At 40.9% G+C, this 22674-nt stretch overlaps 1 protein-coding gene and 1 long non-coding RNA gene across 5 annotated transcripts in view; one reads left to right on the plus strand and one right to left on the minus strand.

The window, feature by feature from the left end:
- Positions 1 to 1051: 1051 nt before the first annotated feature.
- On the minus strand, positions 1052 to 3627 carry LOC135403433 (uncharacterized). Its single transcript, XR_010425404.1, has 3 exons — positions 3515 to 3627; positions 1975 to 2116; positions 1052 to 1166 (listed from the first exon to the last, which is right to left on the minus strand). It is a non-coding gene; the product is annotated as an uncharacterized LOC135403433 (long non-coding RNA).
- A 95-nt stretch (positions 3628 to 3722) lies between these two features.
- The window catches only part of EPS15L1 (epidermal growth factor receptor pathway substrate 15 like 1), a 50915-nt gene continuing 31963 nt past the window's right edge, over positions 3723 to 22674 (plus strand). For 2 of the 4 annotated variants that reach the window (XM_064637463.1, XM_064637465.1), the window contains exons 1-17: positions 3723 to 3850; positions 8851 to 8892; positions 9094 to 9183; positions 9419 to 9466; positions 10096 to 10191; positions 10727 to 10789; positions 11644 to 11769; positions 13286 to 13345; positions 13694 to 13930; positions 16038 to 16195; positions 16637 to 16793; positions 17628 to 17690; positions 19218 to 19303; positions 19688 to 19760; positions 20226 to 20387; positions 21182 to 21379; positions 21599 to 21763. In XM_064637463.1, coding sequence (XP_064493533.1) covers positions 3821 to 3850; positions 8851 to 8892; positions 9094 to 9183; positions 9419 to 9466; positions 10096 to 10191; positions 10727 to 10789; positions 11644 to 11769; positions 13286 to 13345; positions 13694 to 13930; positions 16038 to 16195; positions 16637 to 16793; positions 17628 to 17690; positions 19218 to 19303; positions 19688 to 19760; positions 20226 to 20387; positions 21182 to 21379; positions 21599 to 21763 — 1854 coding nt within the window. In that variant the 5' untranslated portion in view covers positions 3723 to 3820. Of the gene's footprint in view, positions 3851 to 8850; positions 8893 to 9093; positions 9184 to 9418; positions 9467 to 10095; positions 10192 to 10726; positions 10790 to 11643; positions 11770 to 13285; positions 13346 to 13693; positions 13931 to 16037; positions 16196 to 16636; positions 16794 to 17627; positions 17691 to 19217; positions 19304 to 19687; positions 19761 to 20225; positions 20388 to 21181; positions 21380 to 21598; positions 21764 to 22674 lie in introns of those variants that run through there. The other 2 variants (XM_064637464.1, XM_064637466.1) reach the window with 2 other exon arrangements.

Below are 22674 nucleotides of genomic sequence, written 5' to 3' on the forward strand. Positions count from 1 at the left end.
GGTTAGTTTTCTAGTACTTTATAGTACTGCAATTATGCTACAAGGCAGGTTTTAAGACTTATGTTTAAGATCCTTAAAAACTTTCACTTGCCTTCTTTAAAACCCTAGTTAACAGATATACACAGTTCTCATTATATACTTTGATTATATACATTGACTATAAGGCCAGATCAGACTCAAGAAGTAAAACCTGATAATGAAATGCATCTGGCAACCTACAAGATGGTTTAGATCCAATTAATGATCCAATAGTGAGGAAACCCCTGACTGGGATAATTGAATCCAAATTGATGATCCAAAAGACATCAAGCCTGGTGTAATTTGCTTTCCTTGTTCTGCATTAGTGGATTATTTAATTTCTACTTGATATAGTTGAACTGGGGTTTTGCTTTCTTAATCTCCTTGTGTCTTTTAAAGAATTGGGATGACCCTGAATCCACGAGGAACCTGAATTTTGGACTGAAGCTTGGAATGAAGAAGGGCATTATCCTGTTGTAAGACTCCTCTATACATGTATAAATAATTTCCTAACCCTACCAGGGGAACACTTTGAGCCACTTTCTCTGCCTGACTGTATTCAGAACATGTGATTCATCCCAGGGGGAAGAAAATAAGGCACTTTGATAATCTGAGGATGCAAGAAAACAGATTTCCTGGGGTTTTTTCCGGGTGTTTTTTTTCCCCCATATTCCTTCAAAGGAGAGAACTGCTACAATTTTTGGCAACTTCTTGCTAAACGATGCTGAGGTTTATTCAAAATACTTTGGAGATGAAAGATGGGAAGAAACGAAGGTAAAATGAAATTCCTGTGGCTGTTTTGGATCTTTATTCCACGTTTTAAAGATCTCCTGTCTGTTCTGGTTGAGAAACTATTGGGGCATAAAAATGAAATTTTAAACACAGGGTCCTGAAAAAGGAATTGAAGGTAAAGCAGACTGAGGAAGAGCAGGAGAGAGAGGGTTACAGGAGAAAATACTTTGAGCAGTGGTTTGAGAAAAAAAACTAGAGAGCAAAGAGGACTCTGGAAGGCACAGAATAGCCAGGAACACTATCAAGAAGGAAGAGCTTTAATTGTTATTTGAAAGAAGTTCACATTTTTTTCCACTTACATCACTTAAGGATTGTGGTATTCTGTTAACAGCTTGTGGAAATCTGCACCAATGGAACTGTATTAAGAAAGGGTGTTTTTTTTTAATGCAACATTAGATTTTGTGACCAGTTTCAGTTATTTTTAGTAGAGATACCATAACATAGTTGAATTCTCTATAGAAAAGGTTGGGGGTGGGTAATTTACTTTTAAAATTAATTTTATTAACTTTTAATAATTTTTATTTAATCTTAACACTGCTAAAATGTATTAAAAACACCTGTAACAAAGCACAAGGTTTTGGAACTGTTCTACACTTCCATGGTTTAGTGTTAAATGTTAAATTAAGGCTCATTTTTGAGGAAATATCACCACAGTTTCAATAAAGGGTTCAGATTCAGCAGCATGTCTCACAACACACTTGAAACCAAGCAGGAGATAAGCTTTGCTAAGCTCCTGTAGCAATTGTGCACCTGTCAGAGTTTCAGAGCTTAGATCTGCCAGTGGAACATTCCAGCTCTGCCTTGGGGTGAGTGACAGCAGCCTGTCCATCCACAGATCTGCCCTTAGAAGTTTCAATGTTTTCAGATGAGGTTTTTTCCCTTTCAAAGTTCTGTAATGGACATACAGAGTGCCTGGATGCTGTCTTACATATTATTTTTTTTTTTCTAATGGGGCAAGAGAAATTAATTGGAAACAATGAATGATGTGCCTGTTCTTCTGTCTGACCTGTCTTGGACCTCAACCTTGTAATTTTTTTCAGTCACTTCCTTCATCCCTTCTCAGTTCCTTCTGCTCTTCTGCATTTCCTTCCTCCCCCAAGAACTAATGCTGCAAATTTAGCAAAAACTGAAGGCAAACTTGAGAGCCCAGGGCCCTGCATTTACCTCTAGACACTGGCTGAGGGAGTTCTGTGTGGTGAGGAGAGAGGGAGCAGGAGAATCCCTGGAAGCCCCAGCTCCAGCTGGGCCACTTTGTAGCCTGTGCAGTGACTGAGGTCAAATTCTTCTGCTTCTGCTTGTCCAAGAGCTGTAAAACAATTCCAGTTAAGAACTTTGAAAGCTCTGAGATACACTGCAACAACACCCACCCTATACCTTTTTTTTCCCCAAAGAATTCCTGTAGATTTAGTTTTTATGTGGCCACAGTGATCCACAGTGACCAGCTGCTGTTCAGGATTTACACACTGCACTCAGGGGTTTGTTAACTTTGGTGTATTTGATGCCAAAACATTTGATCCTAGGCCAGAAGAAGCTTCATTGGGTGAAAGAACCTTCACTGAGTGAAGGACTTTTGTTGGGTGAAGGCTGCTTTGACAAGTTTTAGGGTAATGAAGTAACATAAGTGGGTTTGCCCAGGAGAAAGCTGGATGCAGGTCATCCAGGTAAAGGTCGATCAGTGCCTTGGATAGAAGGACATTCCAAGGGCACCCACAGCCCTCCCTGACCCTGCTTTGCCCACATGGCTGAGGCAGCTGGCAGAGTGCCCTGGGAGTGGAGACATTAGGAAGAATTTCTTCACAGAAAGGGTGATTAGACACTGGAATGGACTGTATAAATATCTGCAGGGAGGTGTCAGAGGATGGACCAGGCTCTGCTTGGTGGTGCAAAGCAACGGGACAAGAGTTAACAGGGAGAAAATGATGCCCAGGAAGTTCCACCTGAACATGAGGAAGAACCTCTGAACTGTGCACAGGAACGGGCTGCCCAGAGAGGGTGTGGGGTCTCCCTCACTGGAGACATTCCAGAGGACACAATCCTGTGCCACGTGCTCTGGGATGAGCAGGGAGGTGGGACCAGATGACCCGCTGTGGTCCTTCCAACCTGACCCATCCTGAGATTCTGTGATTCTGTAACGAAGTAAAACAACTGTGTTTGTCCAGGAGAAAGCTGGATGCAAGTCAGCAGGTAAAGGTCGATCAGTGCCTTGACTCATTACCTGGAAGAACATTCCACGGGGCACTCACAGCCCTCTCTGGCTCTACTTCGTCAACACCTTTCGTAGGTCACCACCAGCTCTGCCTGAGGCAGCTGGCAGAGAGCCCTGGGAGTGGAGACATTAGGAAGAATTTCTTCACAGAAAGAGTGATTAGACACTGAAATGGACTGTATAAATACCTAAAGATTGGTGTCAGAGGACGGACCAGGCTCTGCTCTGTGGTGCTGAGCAATAAGACAAGACTCAGGGCGCAGAAACTGATGCCCAGGGAGTTCCACCTGAACACGGGGAAGAACCTCTGAACTGTGCACTGGAATTGATTGCCCAGAGACTGTGTGGAGTCTCCCTCACTGGAGATATTCCAAAGGACAACAACCCTGTGCCGTGCGGTCAGGGATGGGCACGAAGATGGGATCAAGTGGTCCCTTCCAACCTGCCCCATCCTGTGACTCAGTGACCCTGTGAGTGCCCAGGCAGGTTTGCACTCACCATCCCTGGAGGTGCCCAAGGAACGCCCGGCCGTGGCACGCAGTGACAGGAGTGCCAGGGAGCGTCACTCGCCCGCAGGTCGGACCTACGATGACCTCGGCGGCCGTTCCCAACCCGACCGATCCCGTGGGCGGGAAGCGCCTGCCGGGCCCCGATAACGGACCCCGCTGAAGCCGCAGCGGGTCTCGGCTCCCCCTCAGCCGCCGCCGCCGCCGCCGCCCCGGGGCCGCCCGGCCCGGCCCGGCCGAGCCCCCGCCTCCCGCCCCTCGCCCCGCCCCGGCCGCGGCCCGACCCAGCGGGAGGAAGATGGCGGCGCTCATCCCCCTCAGCCAGCAGGTACCGGCCCGCGGCGCGGCGGCGGCACCCGCGGCCCTCAGCTCAGCCCCGCCGGGCGGCCGAGGGGAGCGGCACCGGGTCCTGCCCGCGGGCGGGGCGGCCGGGCCGGGCCGCCGCTGGGTGCAGGGCCCTGTGCCCGGGAGGGGCTCGGCCTGAGGGGGGAGAGAGGGTCGGGGCGCGGCGGGGAGCGGGACCCGGGCGGGGTGGAGCGGGCGAGCGGCCCCCGCGGTGTCCCCGGGGCTCGGCGGGGCCGGGCTGGGGGGAAGCAAAGGCGTTCTCCCCTCATGGAGGGCCCGGAGCTGCGCCCGTGGGGAGGGGAGGGGAAAGGAGGGAACGGGGGGCTCCGGGCGTTCCCCCTCGCCGAGGTGCCGCCCGGGAGCCGCGGGGGTTGTTGAGGGCCGGGGATGGGGCTCCGACCTGGGGCGAGTCACCCCCTTGTCCTGCTCGTACCCTGAGCTGCCGGGCTGTCGTGACACGGTGTCGTGACACGGTGTCGTGACTGACAGGCTGTCGGGATGTTTGGGAGCGCGGGGACCCCGGGAAAGGGCTGCGGGGCGAGCGGGAGGCGTTTGCTCGCCCTGTTTGTGCCAGGTCAGGAACAGGCACATTCCCTGACCCTTGGGAGAGGGTGACAAGGCTCTGGGAGAGGCTCTTTCCAGCTCTCTTTGGATTCTTGGGGTCCCCGCGCTGATTTTTGTCGTTACAAGTTTTTTTGGTGTGTTTTCTTTTTTTTTTTTTTTTTTTTTAGTCTGTTTGGTTTTTTAAAATTAATTTCTCACCCTAATAATTCCAACCGAAGCAGTGTGATCGCTGTTTATTCTTTTCCATACCCCTGGGAATAGAGTTGGTTTACTTATTTCCTTTTTCAAGCAATGCCACCCTCATGCCTTGAAATTAAAACTATTTTCTACGCTGTGCCAGGCCAGTCAGGAATTCAGAACAACTGCTCTTAGTAGTTCAGATTATTTAAATACATCAATTTCCTTTTAATAGTGACCTTTTATTTGAGATACTTTGAAAATTTATCTCTCAGTGGAGTAATGTGATGCTTGGATAATGTATAATTTGCTGTGAGTCTTACAAAGAGTGGGCACTGCTTTTGAGCTTCTGAATAGCAGGAGTCCTGATGAACATCTGCTTAATTAAATGAACGTGTTCAGAAACATCTGAAAACATCCATGCACACACAAACTGCTGTCAGAAGTTTCCAAGTGGCATAATGTGGTGCAAAATATGTAAGTAAAATAAACTCTGAATGTGCATTTTTAATAGTACATTGGTAAAAATGAAATCATTATCAAATATTTACACTGAAAATTCAGTTTCTGTGTTGTTTAAATTCTTGTCGATATTTGAGGGTCTGGCATCAGTGGTGTTTCCTTTGATATAACCTGTCATGTTTAGGGTGAAAAGGGCCACATTCTGTGAACATATCAGTTATTTTGACATTATTTTCCAGTGAATTCAATGGAAGCATTCTAATTTTAAACTTCTTTTTCTGTATTGAACTGTCAAGAGTAGTCTAGCTGTTACAGGGCAGTAAACAGAATTTCCCTTAATGAACTAAAAGAGGAAATTAATAAACTTCCTCTTTGAATAGCCTCAGTTTAGTGATTACTAAGGAGATGTGTGCTGGTTACTGTAAATGCCAGAAATTGAATTAGAAGGAATTGGAGAGGGCACATGTGCTGTATGTTGAAGTATGTCCAGGCAGAAAGATGTAAAATAAGAATGTTGATTTCAGCATGTTGGGAGCTATAAACAATATGGGTAATTCAAGCTTGTGGAAGTGTTTAATCATATTTTGTCATTAATAATTTATCATATTATCATTTTAGGAAGAGATTCTTGGCTGTGAGGGTGGGGGGGCCCTGGCACAGGTTGCCCAGAGCAGCTGTGGCTGCCCCGTCCCTGGAAGTGTCCAAGGTCAGGTTGGAGCAACCTGGTCTGGTGGAAGGTGTCCCTGCCCATGGCAGGGGGTGGGACTGGATGGGCTTTAAGGTCCCTCCCAACCCAAACCATTCTGGGATTCTACACTATTTATATACTATTTAATGTTTCATCTCTCTGGCTGTGCATAAACCCAGTTGAAGAGCAAGCCTGTCAGATCAGTTCTTGCAGTTCAGTCCAGTTTCAGTTGTTCATGTTTGATAACTTTGTTTTCTTACATTTACTCACCTTACCAGTGGTCTGTGCCAAGCACGTTCAACTTGCAGGCTCAGGAGGTTTTGGAGAGTTATCTTAGAGACATTGAGATCCTTTTGTAGCTCAGTTTTCTGAGACAACTCAGGACATTCAGCAAGTAGCATAAGGGCAAAAGTCATCTTTTTGGGGCAGCAGCAGCAGCCTTCTTTGGGCTCTTGTCTTTGTGAACACCTTGTTTTTTCCCCTTTTACACTCCCTATTTTCATCTCTCCGTGTGGCTGAAAGAAAATTTTTGAAGAGGAAAACACCAAGGAAAATAATTCATCTGATCCAGAGCTCTTTGTGGCCCTGGGATGACCTCAGGAGAGAGAACTGGGTGTGTGAATTGTTCTGGTGGCAGCAGCTGCCCCCTGCTTTTCCCCAGAGCTGCAGGAAGGGACTTGGATCAGTGTCCATGTGTGTACCACAAATGCAGTGTATGGATCTGCTGTGAGACTCAAACTTCAGATTTGGGAGGTCAAACAACAGGGCACCAGGGCTCTGAAGGATCTTTTTGGGAGCTGGTGTAAAGTGTTGGTCAGAGATGAGGTTTTGAGGACTAGGGAGCAGGCACGGGAACCGTGGGGGGGTTAAACTGTAAGTCAGACTGAACCTCTCTGACAGGTTGTGCTTTGACATCACCAACTGCAAACTCTTCACAGTGTTTGCCTCTGGTTGCCAGGGCTGACAGCCTTGGGCAGGTCCTGCATCAGCAGATGTCACCAAATTGCAGAATCCTCCTGAATGATAGTGGTGTCGTCACGTGTGGTGACGGGTAGATAGAGAGCTGTGCTATTTTTATCACTTGAACCCATTTTGTCTGGTCTGCTTCATCACAGAGGTGCAGTCATTTGGGTAAATCAGCCAGAGAGGCTGGATCCTTGGAAAATTCTGCAAATAGGGGATCGAGGGCTGAAGGGCTTTCCAGCAGCACTTGGGGGAATATTTTGCTGTTGGAGAAACTTCACAGCATGGAAGCCCATCACCCTGGATTCCTGCCACCTCTGTCAGGTAACTCAGCTCCATGTCATGGCTGACAATCCCAAATGAGGGTGTCAGGGATGTCTGGTGATGGGATGAGATCATTCAGTGCTGCTGCTGGAGTGGTTTGCTCTGTCTCTTGGTACAAATCCAGTCTCTGCACACTCTGGGTTACTTGTCAAATCAGTTAGAGGAGCTTGTAGTTGGTGTTTGACCCTCTCCTCCGAGCTCTCTGATAAACAAGAGGTACAAAGTTTGGTGATAGTTGGCTAAAACATGCTGGGTTGGATTCAGACTGGGACAGACTATTTCCTACTTCCACCTTTTCTCTGGATGATGTGTTTCCTGCTTGGACAGGAACACAGTGCTTAGCTGTGCTGGATGTTTACATGTCAGCAGAAAGAATAGTCAGATTTATGAGTTATGGTCCAGGCATTCTTCTGAAATCCTGTCCACCTTCAGGAAGAGCTGGAGCTTCCAGAGGTTTGCTGACATTAGAGAATGCAGCAGCTTATTTTGTGGATGGGTAGAAGTGAAGCACATTTAAGATGCTTAGGAAACTCTTCTGAAAATGTAGGATTTTTCTATCCAAATAGAGCTGTTAATCCTCAAAGAGTCAGTGTTTGCTTGTGCTCACTTGGAGGGTTTAGTTATTTCAGATAGCTCCGTACACTAATATTCATCATGTTTATTGTAAATTCACAGCAAGGTTCTCTTTGTGTCAAATAAAATTTTATTGGGCTTTTCTTTCATCATGTTTCTGCCTTCCTTCCACTCAGAGTGGGCAGAACATCTGGAAAATCATGGGGATGACAAGGAAGCAGGTGGCATTGGGGAGGTGACATCCCAGTGATGGGAGTTAGTGGGAAATACTCCTTTGTCAGGTGTCTGACTGGTGGCCTGGGGGTGCAGAGTGGTTGTCTCAGGCAGGCTTTGGGGTGTTGTGACATCTCAGCATTTTGCTTATTAAACTGTTTATGGGGTTGTGGTTTTGTTGATTGTTCTTTAAGGCCTTTAACTTGGTTTTGCCTGGGTTGGTTTTGCTGTTGGCATCGAGGCTGGAGAACAGTGTGGAGGGATAACCTGCATGTGAACTCCTGGGGCTGTTGGAGGAGGCGAGTGAGAAGATGGGTTTGGGGGATTCTGCCTCTTTTGGCATTTCAATTCCCATCTGCTTGGAATGTCAGCAAGAATGTCAACAATCTACTTGTTCAGCCCCCTGGAAAGGCAGGGCCTCCCTTGGGTCTGCTGCTCTGGTGTGATGTGGTTTGAAATCCCCCAACAGCCTTGTCAGGGAATTGTGGCATTGTCAGTTCACTCTTCTTTCTGTTTATTTGTTGTTTTACTCCGTTTCAGTTTAAGATCCTAGTCCTGAAAACACATAATCACAGGCACAGGGCTGTGTGTGTGTGTGTATAATTGCCTGCTGAAAACATTCCATAAGGATATTTACAGTGCAGGGGGGACTCAGGTCAGCATTGGGTTCAAACCTGGGCCTTTGTTATCAGCAGTTCTCATACTGAGATCTGAAGTACTTTGGCAAATAGTTCAGAGCTGTTCTACAAAAACCTTATTTCCATGTAGTTGTTGATTAAAAGTGTGAGTAGCAGTTGGAATGCTGGTCAAGGAGAAGTTCTAGGGGGTGACAGGAGCCTGTTGGGTGCAGGTTTTGTGGGATCACCATTATCCACACTTAAATTTCAGGTATCTGGTTTGGATGACAGCAAACTAACACTCTATTTTAGATTTTTTTGTTGAAGGAATACACAAAGTGCAATACCTTTTTCCTGTCAGTTGTGATTGCTGTTCATTCTGGTTTCTTCCTTATGTTTCAGTTTTCTACTGGGAACCCAATATACGAAACTTACTACAAACAGGTACGTTCTTAAAAGAAGAAAAGCAAAAATAAAGTGCAGTTTCCTCTTCCCCAAGATTTTCCTCTTTCCTTTCCCCATTGCAGTGCTAAATTCTTCCTGCTGATGCAGTTTGTGTAACTCCTCCTGACCTAGAGACACTGCATTTCTCATCTCTGCTTTCACAGGTCATGCTTCAGTTAAATGTTAATTTTTTTCTTTCAGGTAGATCCAACATACACAGGGAGAGTTGGGGCAAGTGAAGCTGCTCTGTTTCTTAAAAAATCTGGTCTCTCTGATATCATCCTTGGAAAAGTAAGTTGAAGGAATTGGATAATGCAGTAATTGTCTGTACACCTTTTTAAGTGAAAGGACAAATCTACAAGGAAAAATTATCTTTTGTGTAACATTTCTGTTGTTAACTTGACAGTGAATAACATTGTGTCAGAACTTGAAAGCTGAATGAACTTTTCAAGAAGACACCCAGTATGAACTGTGGAGCTGAGTTTTATTTTAAATTCACAATGGCTTTTGTTTTGTATCTCCACAGATATGGGATTTGGCTGACCCAGAGGGGAAAGGATACTTAGATAAACAGGTAAATGAAATGTTCCTGTAGACCTGCTGTGTTACCTTTCACAGATTAGCCTTGTTTCAAGCAAACCCTGATACCAATAATAGTTATCCTTGGCTTTTTTTGAATTAAGTTTTTGTTGACAAGATGAGTTTTTTTCCCCAGCACTTCTCATATCTAAGTGTATTACTCAGTGAGGCTGCTGGAGAAGTTTGGATCTCATTTTCTGTCTCTCTTTTGTTTTGTAAAGAATCAGTGTCTATGACATGTAGATACACAGTCACCGAGTCACAAATACAAAATGTGATTTTAAGATTTATTTTAGAAGAACATTCTTGCATGTAAAAATCTAACCAGCATTACTAAATATCAAATAGCAAGTTACTTGTAGATATTGATAAATTTCTTTTAAACATTATTAATTTTTAAGAACGTTGAAGTTCAGTTATGGGAGAGTCCTTTGTAAAAATGAACTTCCAATTTTCTGCCCGTTACTGCAAAATTTCTCACACTCACCTTTAAAAGCAGTGGGGTAGTTGTCACTGTGGGGCTGCACATCCACAGTTTACTGAGTTGCACGTGTCCAGTGCTAACAAAAATCCCAGATGGGTTGTTTGCCCTGCTCTGGCCTGGTTTGAGATGGTTCTTTGCAGGGTTTCTACGTCGCTCTGCGCCTCGTGGCCTGCGCCCAGAACGGCCACGACGTCAACATGAGCAGCCTCAACCTGACTGTGCCACCTCCTAAATTCGTGAGTAATACCCACCCAAATGTGTGGATGTGTTATATGGGAACTAAGGCTTCAGCTGGAACACTGGAATAATGTCCTGTGGTGGTTCTGGGGCTGCAGGCTGATGGCAAAGTGTTCCTTAGGACACTGCCACAGTCCTCTTGTCCTCAGTGGGTTTTGCAAGTTTAACTCTGCTCAGCTGGGGCAGGAAGCTGGTGTGGCTAAACTCTAAAAAAAAGGAAGAAAATAAAGTTATTTTGGGGCTGGGTCAGCAGAAGGGCAGTAAAAGGCACAGCTGCAGCTTTGCCTGCAGTAGCTGCTGCAGAACCTCTTTATTGTGTGTTTGGGTATCTAATGCACCAAAAATGTCCTCATCCAAGTGCTGTAATAGTATAAATGAGTGTGACTTTTATTTAGGTACAGCCTCTTTCTCTCAGTGTAGTTAAGCTTCACATCTATAACCACTTCTTAAAACAATTAGTAAGGATTAGAGACAGAAATCTGTGTATTTATATATATAAATATACATATAAATACAATTCTCCATTTTTTTTAGCATGACAGTAGCAGTCCTTTGCTGATCACACCCCCTTCAACAGAGACTCACTGGGCTGTCAGGGTAAGTGTAAAAGACAACACATGACATCCATTCTTTAAAAGTGAATCTTTTCCTCGTGTGTAATTTTCTCTCAGTGAGAGAATTTTGTATCCAGTGTATTTCCTGTTTCAAAAATCCCCCCTTTCTGTGCAGGCTTGTGCACAACAGAGAATATTGAGGTGTAGTTTTACATGTGTAATAAGTATTAAACCACCCTTTGACAACCCCAGCTGTGATGTTTTTAAGACACAATGAATTTTAATCTTCTGCCTGGATTTCTTCCAGAATCCTACAATTAGGCACTTTCATTGTTTGTATAAAGGAACCCCACTGAGAACAGCAAAGTGTTTCACCAAATCCATCCTGAATTATTAATTTAAAGCTCGAGTTCCTATATTCTAGTTAGTATTCAGTGATACTTTTTTTTCCCCAATGATATATATTACATGTAACCTTTGATGCATATATGTATTTGTGTTTAGTTAATTTTCAAATGCAAACGTTTCCAAAAGGTAGAAATTTAATAAAATAACTTGTAATGCTGATTATTTTTTTTGTACTTACGTGTTGTACTTCAAAGTGGGAAGAAGAGGTTTTGGTTCTCCAGAGTTTATCAAAGTTTCTTTAAAACAGAAACACATCTGCATGGTAAAATCTCTCATGGAAGGTTATAAAATAACCTTAGCTTTGAAATTAGGCTCTTAAATGTCTCTCCAGGGGTTTACATTGAAATTCAGCACCGTGGCACTTGCAAGAAAGTTTGGAAATTTAGGATGAACACATCACTGACCAGCCTTAATTTCTTGCAAGATCTCATTTTCAACACTCACACAGGCACACTTTTTTACTTATTCAGACTATTTCTTACCAACTAGGTGGAAGAAAAAGCAAAGTTTGATGGTATTTTTGAAAGCCTTTTGCCAGTAAATGGTTTACTTTCAGGAGACAAAGTAAAACCAGTACTGATGAATTCAAAGCTACCTCTTGATATCCTTGGAAGGGTAAGTGTGCTGTTTAAATTTTCCTGGTCTCTGTTTAACTTCTCATAGTTTGCAGTGTGAAATATTTATGTGGAATTTATCAACACAGATCAGGTTTTGGCTGAGATTCTGCATTGATTGCATGCTATCAAGCAGGAACATTAAGTCTCTGCAGTCTTCCACTCAGAAATAAGAATAGTAGTAGTAATTTCAGCCCTGGAGTAGATTGGCTTAATTATCTCTCTGTTCATTTTGAGAGCTGGAAATTTTGATTTTGGTTGTTTAAAAGCAAGAAAAAGCTTTTCTAAACTTTTATAATATTAGCTTTTATAACATTATATTCCAGTGTTTTGTCATTTTTACAAATAGGGGTTATTAGACATCCCATTAAATCCATCCACTGCTGGGTACAGGAGAACACCTCAGAACATCCTCATTTATTGTATCCAGCAAATTGTCAAGTTGTTTTTTTTCCAAGATCTGAATTTAGTGCATCCATTGCATATTTGCCAGGGAAGCAAACCTCAAAGTATTCTTCTGCTCCCATTTCAAACACATTCTTTAATGCTTTGCATATTTATATGCCTGGGAATGAATTCATTCTATGCAAGAGCTGTATCTGTGTTACATCCTTGTATCTCTTCAGGAAGAACTGCCTCTTTCTCTGTATTATCTACAAAATCTAAGTCTGACTTGTTTTAATTCTGTACTGGAATATTGTGAAGTACTGAGTCTTGAAAGGCTTTGGGTTTCATCTTGTTATTGTCACAGTAGAAATTCAGGAAGCTTTTGCCTCTTCTAGAAAAGTTTGTGGACAAGATAAAGGACTGAGGAAATGGGCAAAGGACTAATCAAGGAGCTTAAATTTGTGCAGTGATAAAGTGGAGTTCAGACAGTTGAGCCTTAGGCTTGGCTTTCTGTGCCCTCTGCTGTCCCAGGTTATATTGATGGTTTAACTAGTTGGTAGCTGAGTGTTGGAGTCCAATAAAAAGTTTTGTATCCCTCTAAATCTTGTACAGGTTTCATTGAGTGTACCTGACCTAATAATGAACTGAAGTTGAGAAACGCTTAAATTCTCTCCCATAGAAAATTCAGGGGGCCAGAGGGAGCTGCACATGGTTTTAGTTATCAGTAAAAAAACTAGGAATGGGATAGGAATTAGAAATGTATTGAGTTTTCTAAAATATTTTAGCTTTCTTACAAGACATTTGGATGATCTGCTCACCCCACATCCTCTGGACAGTTCTGGAAACCACCTCTGGATGCTTTTACTCAGCTTGATGACTCCTTAATTGCACCACAGAAAGATGAAAAACCTGCCTGTGTTGCAGCCAGAATTTGTTAGAGCCAGTGTTGATTGACACTGGCCAGAAAACTCTAATCCAGTCTGTTTCATCAGGGAGTGTTTAGATAGTTTAATGTAATTAATATGATCTTCACCAAAACCTATTAAGAGTCTTTAGAGAGCATGTTAATTTGATGAATGCACAAAATGTAACTTGCTCTCTAAATCATTTCTTTATCTTAATTGCTGCAGGTCTGGGATCTCAGTGATATTGATAAAGATGGTCACCTGGACAAGGATGAATTTGCTGTGGTAGGTTGTTTTAAATTCTCAATTCCCAGCCCAGTCTGTCTGGCAGAGCAAACAGCTCATTTTTTTTTTCTCAAGGGCTTTGCAGCTTTCTCTGCTACAGTTCACTGTTCTAATCTGCCTTGTTCACACAGAGCTATTAAATGATCTTCCTCAAATCCATCCCCTGACTCTTGCCTATGTCATCAAGATTAAACTTGTTGGAATTACATCCCAAACGATCTGCTCTGCTTTACATCTCTGATCTTACAGCCTTTGTTTTACTATGATGTAAATGACTGACACTGGAAGACCTCGTTGCTTTTTTTCCCTGCTAATTGTGAATGTTATCTGACCTTTTTGCCTTTGCAGGCAATGCATTTGGTTTATAGAGCTCTTGAGAAAGAGTCAGTCCCTTCACAATTGCCCCCTTCTCTCATACCACCTTCCAAAAGAAAGAAGATGCCCGTGTTCCCTGGAGCAGTTCCTGTTCTCCCTGCCAGCCCCCCCCCCAAGGACAGCCTCCGTTCCACCCCCTCCCACGGCAGCGTCAACAGCCTGAACAGCACAGGGAGCCTGTCCCCCAAGCACAGCATCAAACAAGCCCAGGTACTCACCTGCCTTCCTTATTTGGGTCAGGAAGCTGCAGGAAAAAACCAACCTGCGCTTCGATTTCTGCCTCGTGGCAGCGCTTGGGTTTGGGGGATTTGGGGGGGGGGGTGAAATTTAATAGCAAATTTAAGGAATTTAATACCAAAGAAATCATTGGTCAGACTTGGAAGAATGGAATACCAAAATTAAGGAATTTATTGCCAATGAATAGTATAAAAGGAAATTTAATACCAAAGAAATCACTGGTCAGACTTGGAAGAATGGAATAGCAAAGAAATTTAATACCAAATTTAAGGAATTTAATGCCAATTAATAATATAAAAGGAAATTTAATACCAAAGAAATCATTGGTCAGTCTTGGAAGAATGGAACACCAAATTTAAGGAATTTAATGCCAACAAATAATATAAAAGGAATTTAATACCAAAGAAATCATTGGTCAGGCTTGGAAGAATGGAATACCAAAGAAATTTAATTCCCAATTTAAGGAATTTAATACCAAAGAAATTTAATACCAAATGTAAGGAATTTAATACCAAAGAAATAACTGGTCAGACTTGGAAGAATGGAATACCAAAATTAAGGAATTTATTGCCAATGAGTAATAGAAAAGGGATTTAATACCAAAGAAATCACTGGTCAGGCTTGGAAGAATGGAATACCAAAGAAATTTAATACCAAATTTAAGGAATTTAATGCCAACAAATAATATGAAAGGACTTTAGTACCAAAGAAATCATTGGTCAGGCTTGGAAGAATGGAACACCAAAGAAATTTAATTCCCAATTTAAGGAATTTAATACCAAAGAAATTTAATACCAAATGTAAGGAATTTAATACCAAAGAAATCATTGGTCAGGCTTGGAAGAATGGAATGCCAAAGAAATTTAATTCCCAATTGAAGGAATTTAAAAGCAAAGAAATTATTGTTCAGGCTTGGAAGAATGGAATACCAAAGAAATTTAATTCCCAATTTAAGGAATTTAATACCAAAAAAATCATTGTTCAGGCTTGGAAGAATGGAATACCAAATTTAAGGAATTTAATGCCAGTGAATAATATAAAGGGAATTTAAAAGCAAAGAAATCATTGTTCAGGCTTGGAAGAATGGAATACCAAAGAAATTTAATACCAAATTTAAGGAATTTAATACCAAAGAAATCACTGGTCAGGCTTGGAAGAATGGAATGCCAAAGAAATTTAATACCAAATTTAAGGAATTTATTGCCAATGAATAATAGAAAAGGAATTTAATACCAAAGAAATCATTGGTCAGGCTTGGAAGAATGGAATACCAAAGAAATTTAATACCAAATTTAAGGAATTTAATACCAAAGAAATCACTGGTCAGGCTTGGAAGAATGGAATGCCAAAGAAATTTAATACCAAATTTAAGGAATTTAATGCCAATGAGTAATATAAAAAGGAATTTAGTACCAAAGAAATAATTGTTCAGGCTTGGAAGAATGGAATACCAAATTTAAGGAATTTAATGCCAATGAATATTGTAAAGGGAATTTAATACCAAAAAAATCTCTGGTTAGGATTGGATGAATGGAATGCCAAAGAAATTTAATTCCTGATATAAGGAATTTAATGGCAAAGAAATCATTGTTCAGGCTTGGAAGAATGGAATAGCAAAGAAATTTAATTCCCAATTTAAGGAATTTAATGCCAAAGAAACCATTAATCAGACTTGGAAGAACAGAAGAAGAACAAGTGAATTGTAATCAGAGTGACCATGAGGTGGCAAATCTTAGGGGGGAATTCTCACTTTACATAGAAAGTGAGAGCATGGAAAGGTTTTACTCATGTCTCTAATACCAAAGAAGTCATTAATCTACCTTCTAAATCTCCTGTTATTAGCATGAAGACTTAATATGCCCAGTTGGATCTGTATTCCCAAAGAATTAATGCTGTTCAACTGCTGGAGAGCTGTTTATCAGTGTTTTATTCAGATAAAGAGTACAAAATTAAACCATGCAGTGAAAATAGTTATTGTGCAAGATGTTCAGCACACCCAGCTCTGGGTGTTGTATCTACTCAGGGTGTTGATAATAAAGGCTGGTTTTCTCCTTTTGAAATGTCCCCCTTTGCTTTGCAGCCAGCTGTGAACTGGGTGGTCCCCGTGGCTGAAAAAGTGAGATACGATGAGATTTTCTTGAAAACGGACACAGACATGGATGGGTTTGTGAGTGGCCAAGAAGTAAAGGACATTTTTATGCATTCAGGTCTGTCTCAGAGCCTCCTAGCACATATATGGTAAGACTTCCCTAGCAGGTGTATTTTTGTAATTATTTATCCAGCCAGAATTGTGGTCCTAACATTAAAAAAAACCCCAGAAACAAAGCAAAACCCAACCTCTTCCACATGTCCTGTTACCATACTGCAATATGTGGAAAATTAAGGGAGAAATAAATACTCCCTTTGCTTTTCTGGGAGGGGGGGAAATAGGTCAGTCTGTGAACTGTGATTATCTTTTGAAGTTCTAGTGCTTTAAATATTTTCTCAGAGCAACACTGCTCCATTCAGTTAAACATGTCCAATAAAATCCTGCCCTGTTTATGGAACTCTCACTAGAATAAGCAAGCTCTGCTGAGGATGAATCAAAAGGAAATTACATGTATATGTGTATTTGGGGCTTTTTGGTAGAGGAGAAATAAGATTTTTTTTGTTTATAAGGGTGATCTGTTTTTTCACCAGGGCTTTGGCAGACACGAGGCAGATGGGGAAGCTCAGCAAAGACCAGTTTGCACTTGCCATGTATCTCATTCAGCAGAAGGTCAGCAAAGGGATTGATCCTCCCCAAGTGTTATCCCCAGAGATGATCCCTCCCACAGAGAGGAACACTCCCATCCAGGTAAGTCAGTGATTATTTGTGGATAACACTGAATTTACGTGCTTTGAAATGGGTTTTAAATAGGAATTTTGTACATTTTTTTTTAAAATATCTTGGTCAAGAATTGCCAATATTTTTTTCCTACCTTCTCTTACAAATTTCTTTAACATTTGAAAATAAATGTGAATTTCTAACAACTAAGACTGTAAGTAAAGAAAAATGCAGTAAAATATTCCGTAGAATAAACTATTCCATAAAAGGAGTCATAATGCTGAAAAAAGTCCAGCATGAAAAATACTCCTTTGTCATAGAGGAGTTTTTTCCTTAATTTTTAAAATTTTTAAAATATTTTTATTTTAACAATATATAAATTATAATATAGATGTACATATTTATGTATTATCTCTATATATAATTTTAACTTTAGGGAACTCATAACAGCAAATATTAAAGGCTGGTTGAATATCCTGTCCCTGACTGTGATCAGCACCAAATTCCTCTGTAGAAATGTCAAATTTTTTAATGGCTAATGAAGGGTGATGACTTCCTAGTTTCTGGGATTCATCCCTTGAATCATGCCAGTCCATCACTGCTAATACCACTTGACTGGAGCATCTGAGCCTTTGCTAAACTCTGCTTTATTCCTTTCCTCCACACTGTATTTCTGAAAATGAGATGAATAAACACTGTCCTGTCAATACCTTCCTCTTTTCTATAAACTACACTGTATTTTTCTTTACTTTTTTTTTTTTTTTTTTGCTTTCCCTAACCAGAAACCTTTTGGAGCTCTAACTAACTTAATTGTTGCTGTTGCTGTGGTCCTTTTAAGGTTTCTCCTGTGTCCTTTCTCTGTAGACTCTGTCAGGGTACTTGACCCCTGTAGGAACTGAGATCTCAGCCCTCTCAGAGATGCGGCGTGTGAGTAACTGTGACACCCAAAGGAAAGCCCATTTTTTTGTGTCTGATGCTGCTGACTTCAAAACCTGGTTTTATTTCTCCACCTTTGCCTGTCTCTGCTCTTGAGTTCTGTGCCACTTGCCCTTGGCATGATGGGATGTCACAGCAGTGTGAAGGGCCCAGCACTGGCTGCTGCCCTGCTGATATTTATTCCCTCAACAATTGCTCTGCCAGGAAGTTTCTGGGACAGGAACAGTTGAAGTTACTCGTGGATTAGTTCTCTGAAATTATGAGCAGCAAATACATCTTTAAGCTTCCCATTATTTCCAACTAATTCTAATTTTTTTCCACCTAATGTGTATTTAGCTGAGCATAACATCTAAATAAACTGAGCTTTATTTAGTTGAGCATAACATGAAATAAACTGAGCTTAGTGAGCTTAGTTAAGTGGTTCTTATCCTAAGCAAAGCAACAGCTCATTTTAACTTCTTTCATAGTCATGTTGGGTGACACCTTCCTGTGACCCTGTCCAGCATTCAGTGCAGGTCTCTCAGCAAATCTCTGTCTGGCCTGACAAAATCAAAGTGATATTAGAAGCTTTTGAGTTGCTACCTTGAAGAATTAACCTGGATTATTTTTATTTATGATTACGTAATGGCATGTTACAAAAGAAATGATCACCCAAAATGAGGACTTAATTAAATTAAATTTAATTTAATTATTTAAACTGTATACTCACCTGTTGTTTCTACAAAAATGTCACCTTTTAGTCTGCTGATTTTGATTTATTGGTTAGGATCTTGTTTAGTTTTTTATGTTTAATAAAGCCAAGCTTTCTGTGGTTATCACAGCAACCTCAAAGTGAGCAAAGCAAACAAACTGTACTTTCTTCTTTTCAAAATGCTATTTAAAAATTGTTTTTTCATGCTGACAGGGAGTTCAGTGCTGCAGTTTTTACTCCATTGCAGTGGGTTTTCTTAGAGCAGTCCTTTTTATAGTAATAACCAATTTTGTATCTAGTGCTGAGATCCTTTCTTAATAACTTCTGATAGTCTTATCTAAAAGACAAGGGGTGCCCTCTGCATCTTCCCTGATCTACCCCTGAATGGGTGCAGAAGTGACCTGAATAATTGCAGAACTTGCCATGACTTTGTGGCAGGGCTCAAGAAGACTGAAATGACAATCTGCTGTCCTTGAGTTCCCTGGAAACTTTACTATTGACTGTAACAGAGCTGGGCTTTAGGTTTTGAATTTTAATTTGAATTCTCCCCTAGCCTGCAGTTTATTTGTTCCCATTGTGCATGTCCTCTCACTGCTGTGTGTCCCAACTCTCCTGTCTGTTAAACAGCCCCAAGAGCCAATTCTCCTGTCCCTCAGGTGGAATTGCTTGGCATGTTCCTGCTTGTTGCACAATAATTTGATGTGTCTCACAGCACTTTGCAAAATCATATCATGAGGATTTCATATCCCACCTCTGTCCTCAGCCTTTGGAAAGGAAGAGCTTCTGTTACCACTCAACATTTTAATTGACTGTTTCATTCTTAACAGGACAGTGCAAGTTCTGTTGGATCAGGAGAATTCACAGGAGTGAAGGAGCTGGATGATATCAGTCAAGAAATCGCTCAGCTGCAGAGGTGAAGTTGTGGATTGTTAACAAAACAATGAACAATAACCAAACAAGTCTATAGTACTGAGGTGTCAGTTACTTTTGTTTTCTTTTAGCCATTTTAGAATTATTTGTCACTGGAATTGGTGACAGATCTCCCACTGATATCTTACAGTTATGCAAAGCCAGCTTGGATTCTACCAGGTGACTTCAGGGCATTGATTATGGCCACAGATAGTATTTTTCAAAGAATAATTGATGCATATAAACCTTTACTCCTTTAAAAAAAATAGATGAGAATATGTGCTGGCTTTTTTAGCTACGTGGTGTTTCCAGAATAATATTGAATTGATTTTTGTGTGTGTTGTATTATTTAACTAATAATAAATACATGTGCTTGTTTATCTGACAGAGAAAAGTATTCACTAGAGCAGGACATTAGGGAAAAGGAAGAATCAATCAGACAGAAAACCAATGAAGTTCAGGTAAAATCTTCTGTTTATCCTTAGCAGCTTTCATTTTAATCCAAATAATATATGGGAATTAAGCATTTTTCATGTGTTTATGTTGCTGCTGGGCAAGTCTTCCTTTCTTTCATGGGATTTTCCTCTGACTTAGAGAAAGAATTTTATTTTCCTGTTCTCCATCAGAAACGTTTTCATCTGATGCTGATTAATACAAAGATGATATGTGAACAATTTGAAAGGTTTTTTTTTTTAGTGCTTAACTAAGACTGTAATTTAGGAAAACATTGTTCAAGAGTATTGGTTTTGATAATCAGGATATAACTCAATGCCACGTGCACTGATTTATTTCCTGCTGTCTCATACAAGTTCCTGCAGAAATAAAACAGCTGCAGGGGCCTAGAAAATCTTTGGGGTTTTGCAAAACCTGATCATTCCTTGAGGCAGCAGCTAAATGTAAGCTCCAAACTGTGGGATTTTCCTCAGGAACTGCAGAATGACTTAGACAGGGAGACAAGTACCTTGCAAGAGCTGGAGGCTCAGAAACAAGATGCCCAGGACAGGCTGGATGAGATGGACCAGCAGAAAGCCAAGCTGAAGGATATGCTCAATGATGTCAGGCAGAAATGCCAGGAAGAAACCCAGGTGGTGAGTGTGTGTTAATTCTGGACATGCCCAACGGTGCTTTTGTCTTCTGTTGAAGGAAATTCTATTTATTTAATGAAAAAACTTGCTTTCTCTGTTCCTTTTGACCGTAAATAGCAATTTCCACACAAATACAGAGGTCCAAGAAAGGGTTTTGCTCCCCTGAATACCTCTCATTGTGGTGGTTGAGGCAGATGATCTCCAAGGGGCCCTTTCTACAGAAATTATTGTTGTTCTGAGAATATAGAAAACATTTATTCGACCTCATAAGGCAGTTGAAAAGCATCAGAGACAGTCCATGGCAGTGGTGCAGGTTTTGAACCCCTGAAGGACACCAGTGTTGAGTTAAAAGTGGGTTTTCAGGGAGATACAATGGAAATAGCAGGTTACCTTAAGGTAGAAACTCTGTAGCATTGTGTGAGAAAGTGTTGAAGAAAGAAGTGTGTAAGCAACTCTGTTAATTTAAACTCTTGCCAGAGTTAAAAATCAACTTCATGCTCCTTGATAAATGTTTGAATGGAAAAGGAACCAGGTTTTGAAAACCTGGTCCTAAGAAACACCTGTTAATTACCTGTGTAAGTAATGTGGTATTTCTGTGATTTAAAATAATATTTCTTGGTTTTATTGATTGTGCTTTTATCATGGATTTTGTGCAACAGCAGAAGCAGCACAAATTTCTTCAAGTTCTAACTATTTTCCTTAGCAATTGATAGGTTGCTGTACAACTTCCTGTTATTTATGTTATAAATTTGTAATTTAATAAATTAACATTTATTTCAAATTTCACTTTTTTTCAGATTTCATCACTAAAAATGCAGATTCAGTCTCAGGAATCAGATTTAAAATTACAGGAAGATGACCTTAACAGAGCAAAAGCAGAGCTGAACCGCCTGCAGCAGGAAGAGACTCAGCTAGAGCAGAGTATCCAGGCTGGAAAAGTGCAGCTTGAAACAATAATCAAATCTTTAAAATCAACACAGGAAGAAATAAACCAGGTATTCACTGTGGTTTATACAATTCTTGAAAGGCTGAGTTGAACATCACCTGGAAAGATTTATTTTTAGAAGAGAAAACAAGTGGTGGCTCATGAAATAAGCCTTTTTTTTTTTTTTGGCTGGTTTATTGCCAGTCTGAGTCAGGAGAAAATTCAGTTCTGGTGAGGGGGGAAATGCAACTGTCTGGCAACAGTGTTTAATGAGAATTTTCCTTCTCAGGCAAGAAGTAAACTTTCCCAACTGCAAGAGAGCCACCAGGAAGTCAACAAGAGCATAGAGGAATACAATGAAGCTCTCAATGGGATCCACGGGGGCAGCCTGACCAATTTAGCAGATATGAGTGAAGGCCTTGGACAGACAGAAAGAAGCAATTATGGAACTATGGTAAAAAAAATTACTGTTGCTTAGTGTATTTGGCAATAATGAAACTTGTGACTTGCACTTAATGTGAAGTAGTTGGGTTTTGGTGCCTCAGCAGATCCCAGCAAGGCAGGGCAAGGCTTTGATGCTGGTGGAAAAACTGATTTTTGAGCCTTTTGTTAGATCTTGTGCTGGGATTTTGTGCCTGTGTAACTGTAACAGGGTGGATGTGTAAGCAAACTGTGATTATGGAACCAAAAAGAAAAGGTCCTTTTATTTTGTCTCCTGTCACATGTTCAGTCTCAGGAGGGAGGTGGGACTTTATTTCCAGTTCAGGTGTTTTGTTTGTTCTTGCACATTGCCCAGTTCCCTTTAACCATCTATTTCCTTCTTATTTCCTAAAGAAACTCTACAAATTTCTTCTTTGCAGTGAGCTGTGTTTATCACATATTGTTCCCTTCCCAAAATACATGGATGGTTCTCTTCTGCTTCAATAATTCCAGCACCATTTATCTTGTTTATTATGGTTTCTTTTTATCAGTATTTTTTCCAAATCATAAGATCCTTCAGGTTCTTCAAGATTTTTCCAGTCCATTTCTATTGGGTATCTATTGTTGATTTAGATATTAAATAATCCTCTAAATCACAAGAATTTTCCTTCTTTTTAAAGCCTGTTTCTTCTCTTAAATATAAAAGTTGCATAGTTGCTTGATTCTGCTTCCTCATTAGGGAAACTTGTTTTCCAGAGCCCTTGTAAGCACAGTATTTGCTGTGGGTTTAGTATGAGGTTAAATATATGTCATGTATAGTAAATATTCAGCAGGCATTGCTGTTTTAATGCCCTATTTTCAACTTGGTCTGTAAAAACAAACTAAAAGAAGATTAAAAACAACAATACATTGAAAAACATGGCCTTAAAACACTTCACTGCTTAG

This window comes from Pseudopipra pipra, chromosome 27, assembly GCF_036250125.1.
Source record: "Pseudopipra pipra isolate bDixPip1 chromosome 27, bDixPip1.hap1, whole genome shotgun sequence".
Lineage (NCBI taxonomy): Eukaryota > Metazoa > Chordata > Aves > Passeriformes > Pipridae > Pseudopipra > Pseudopipra pipra.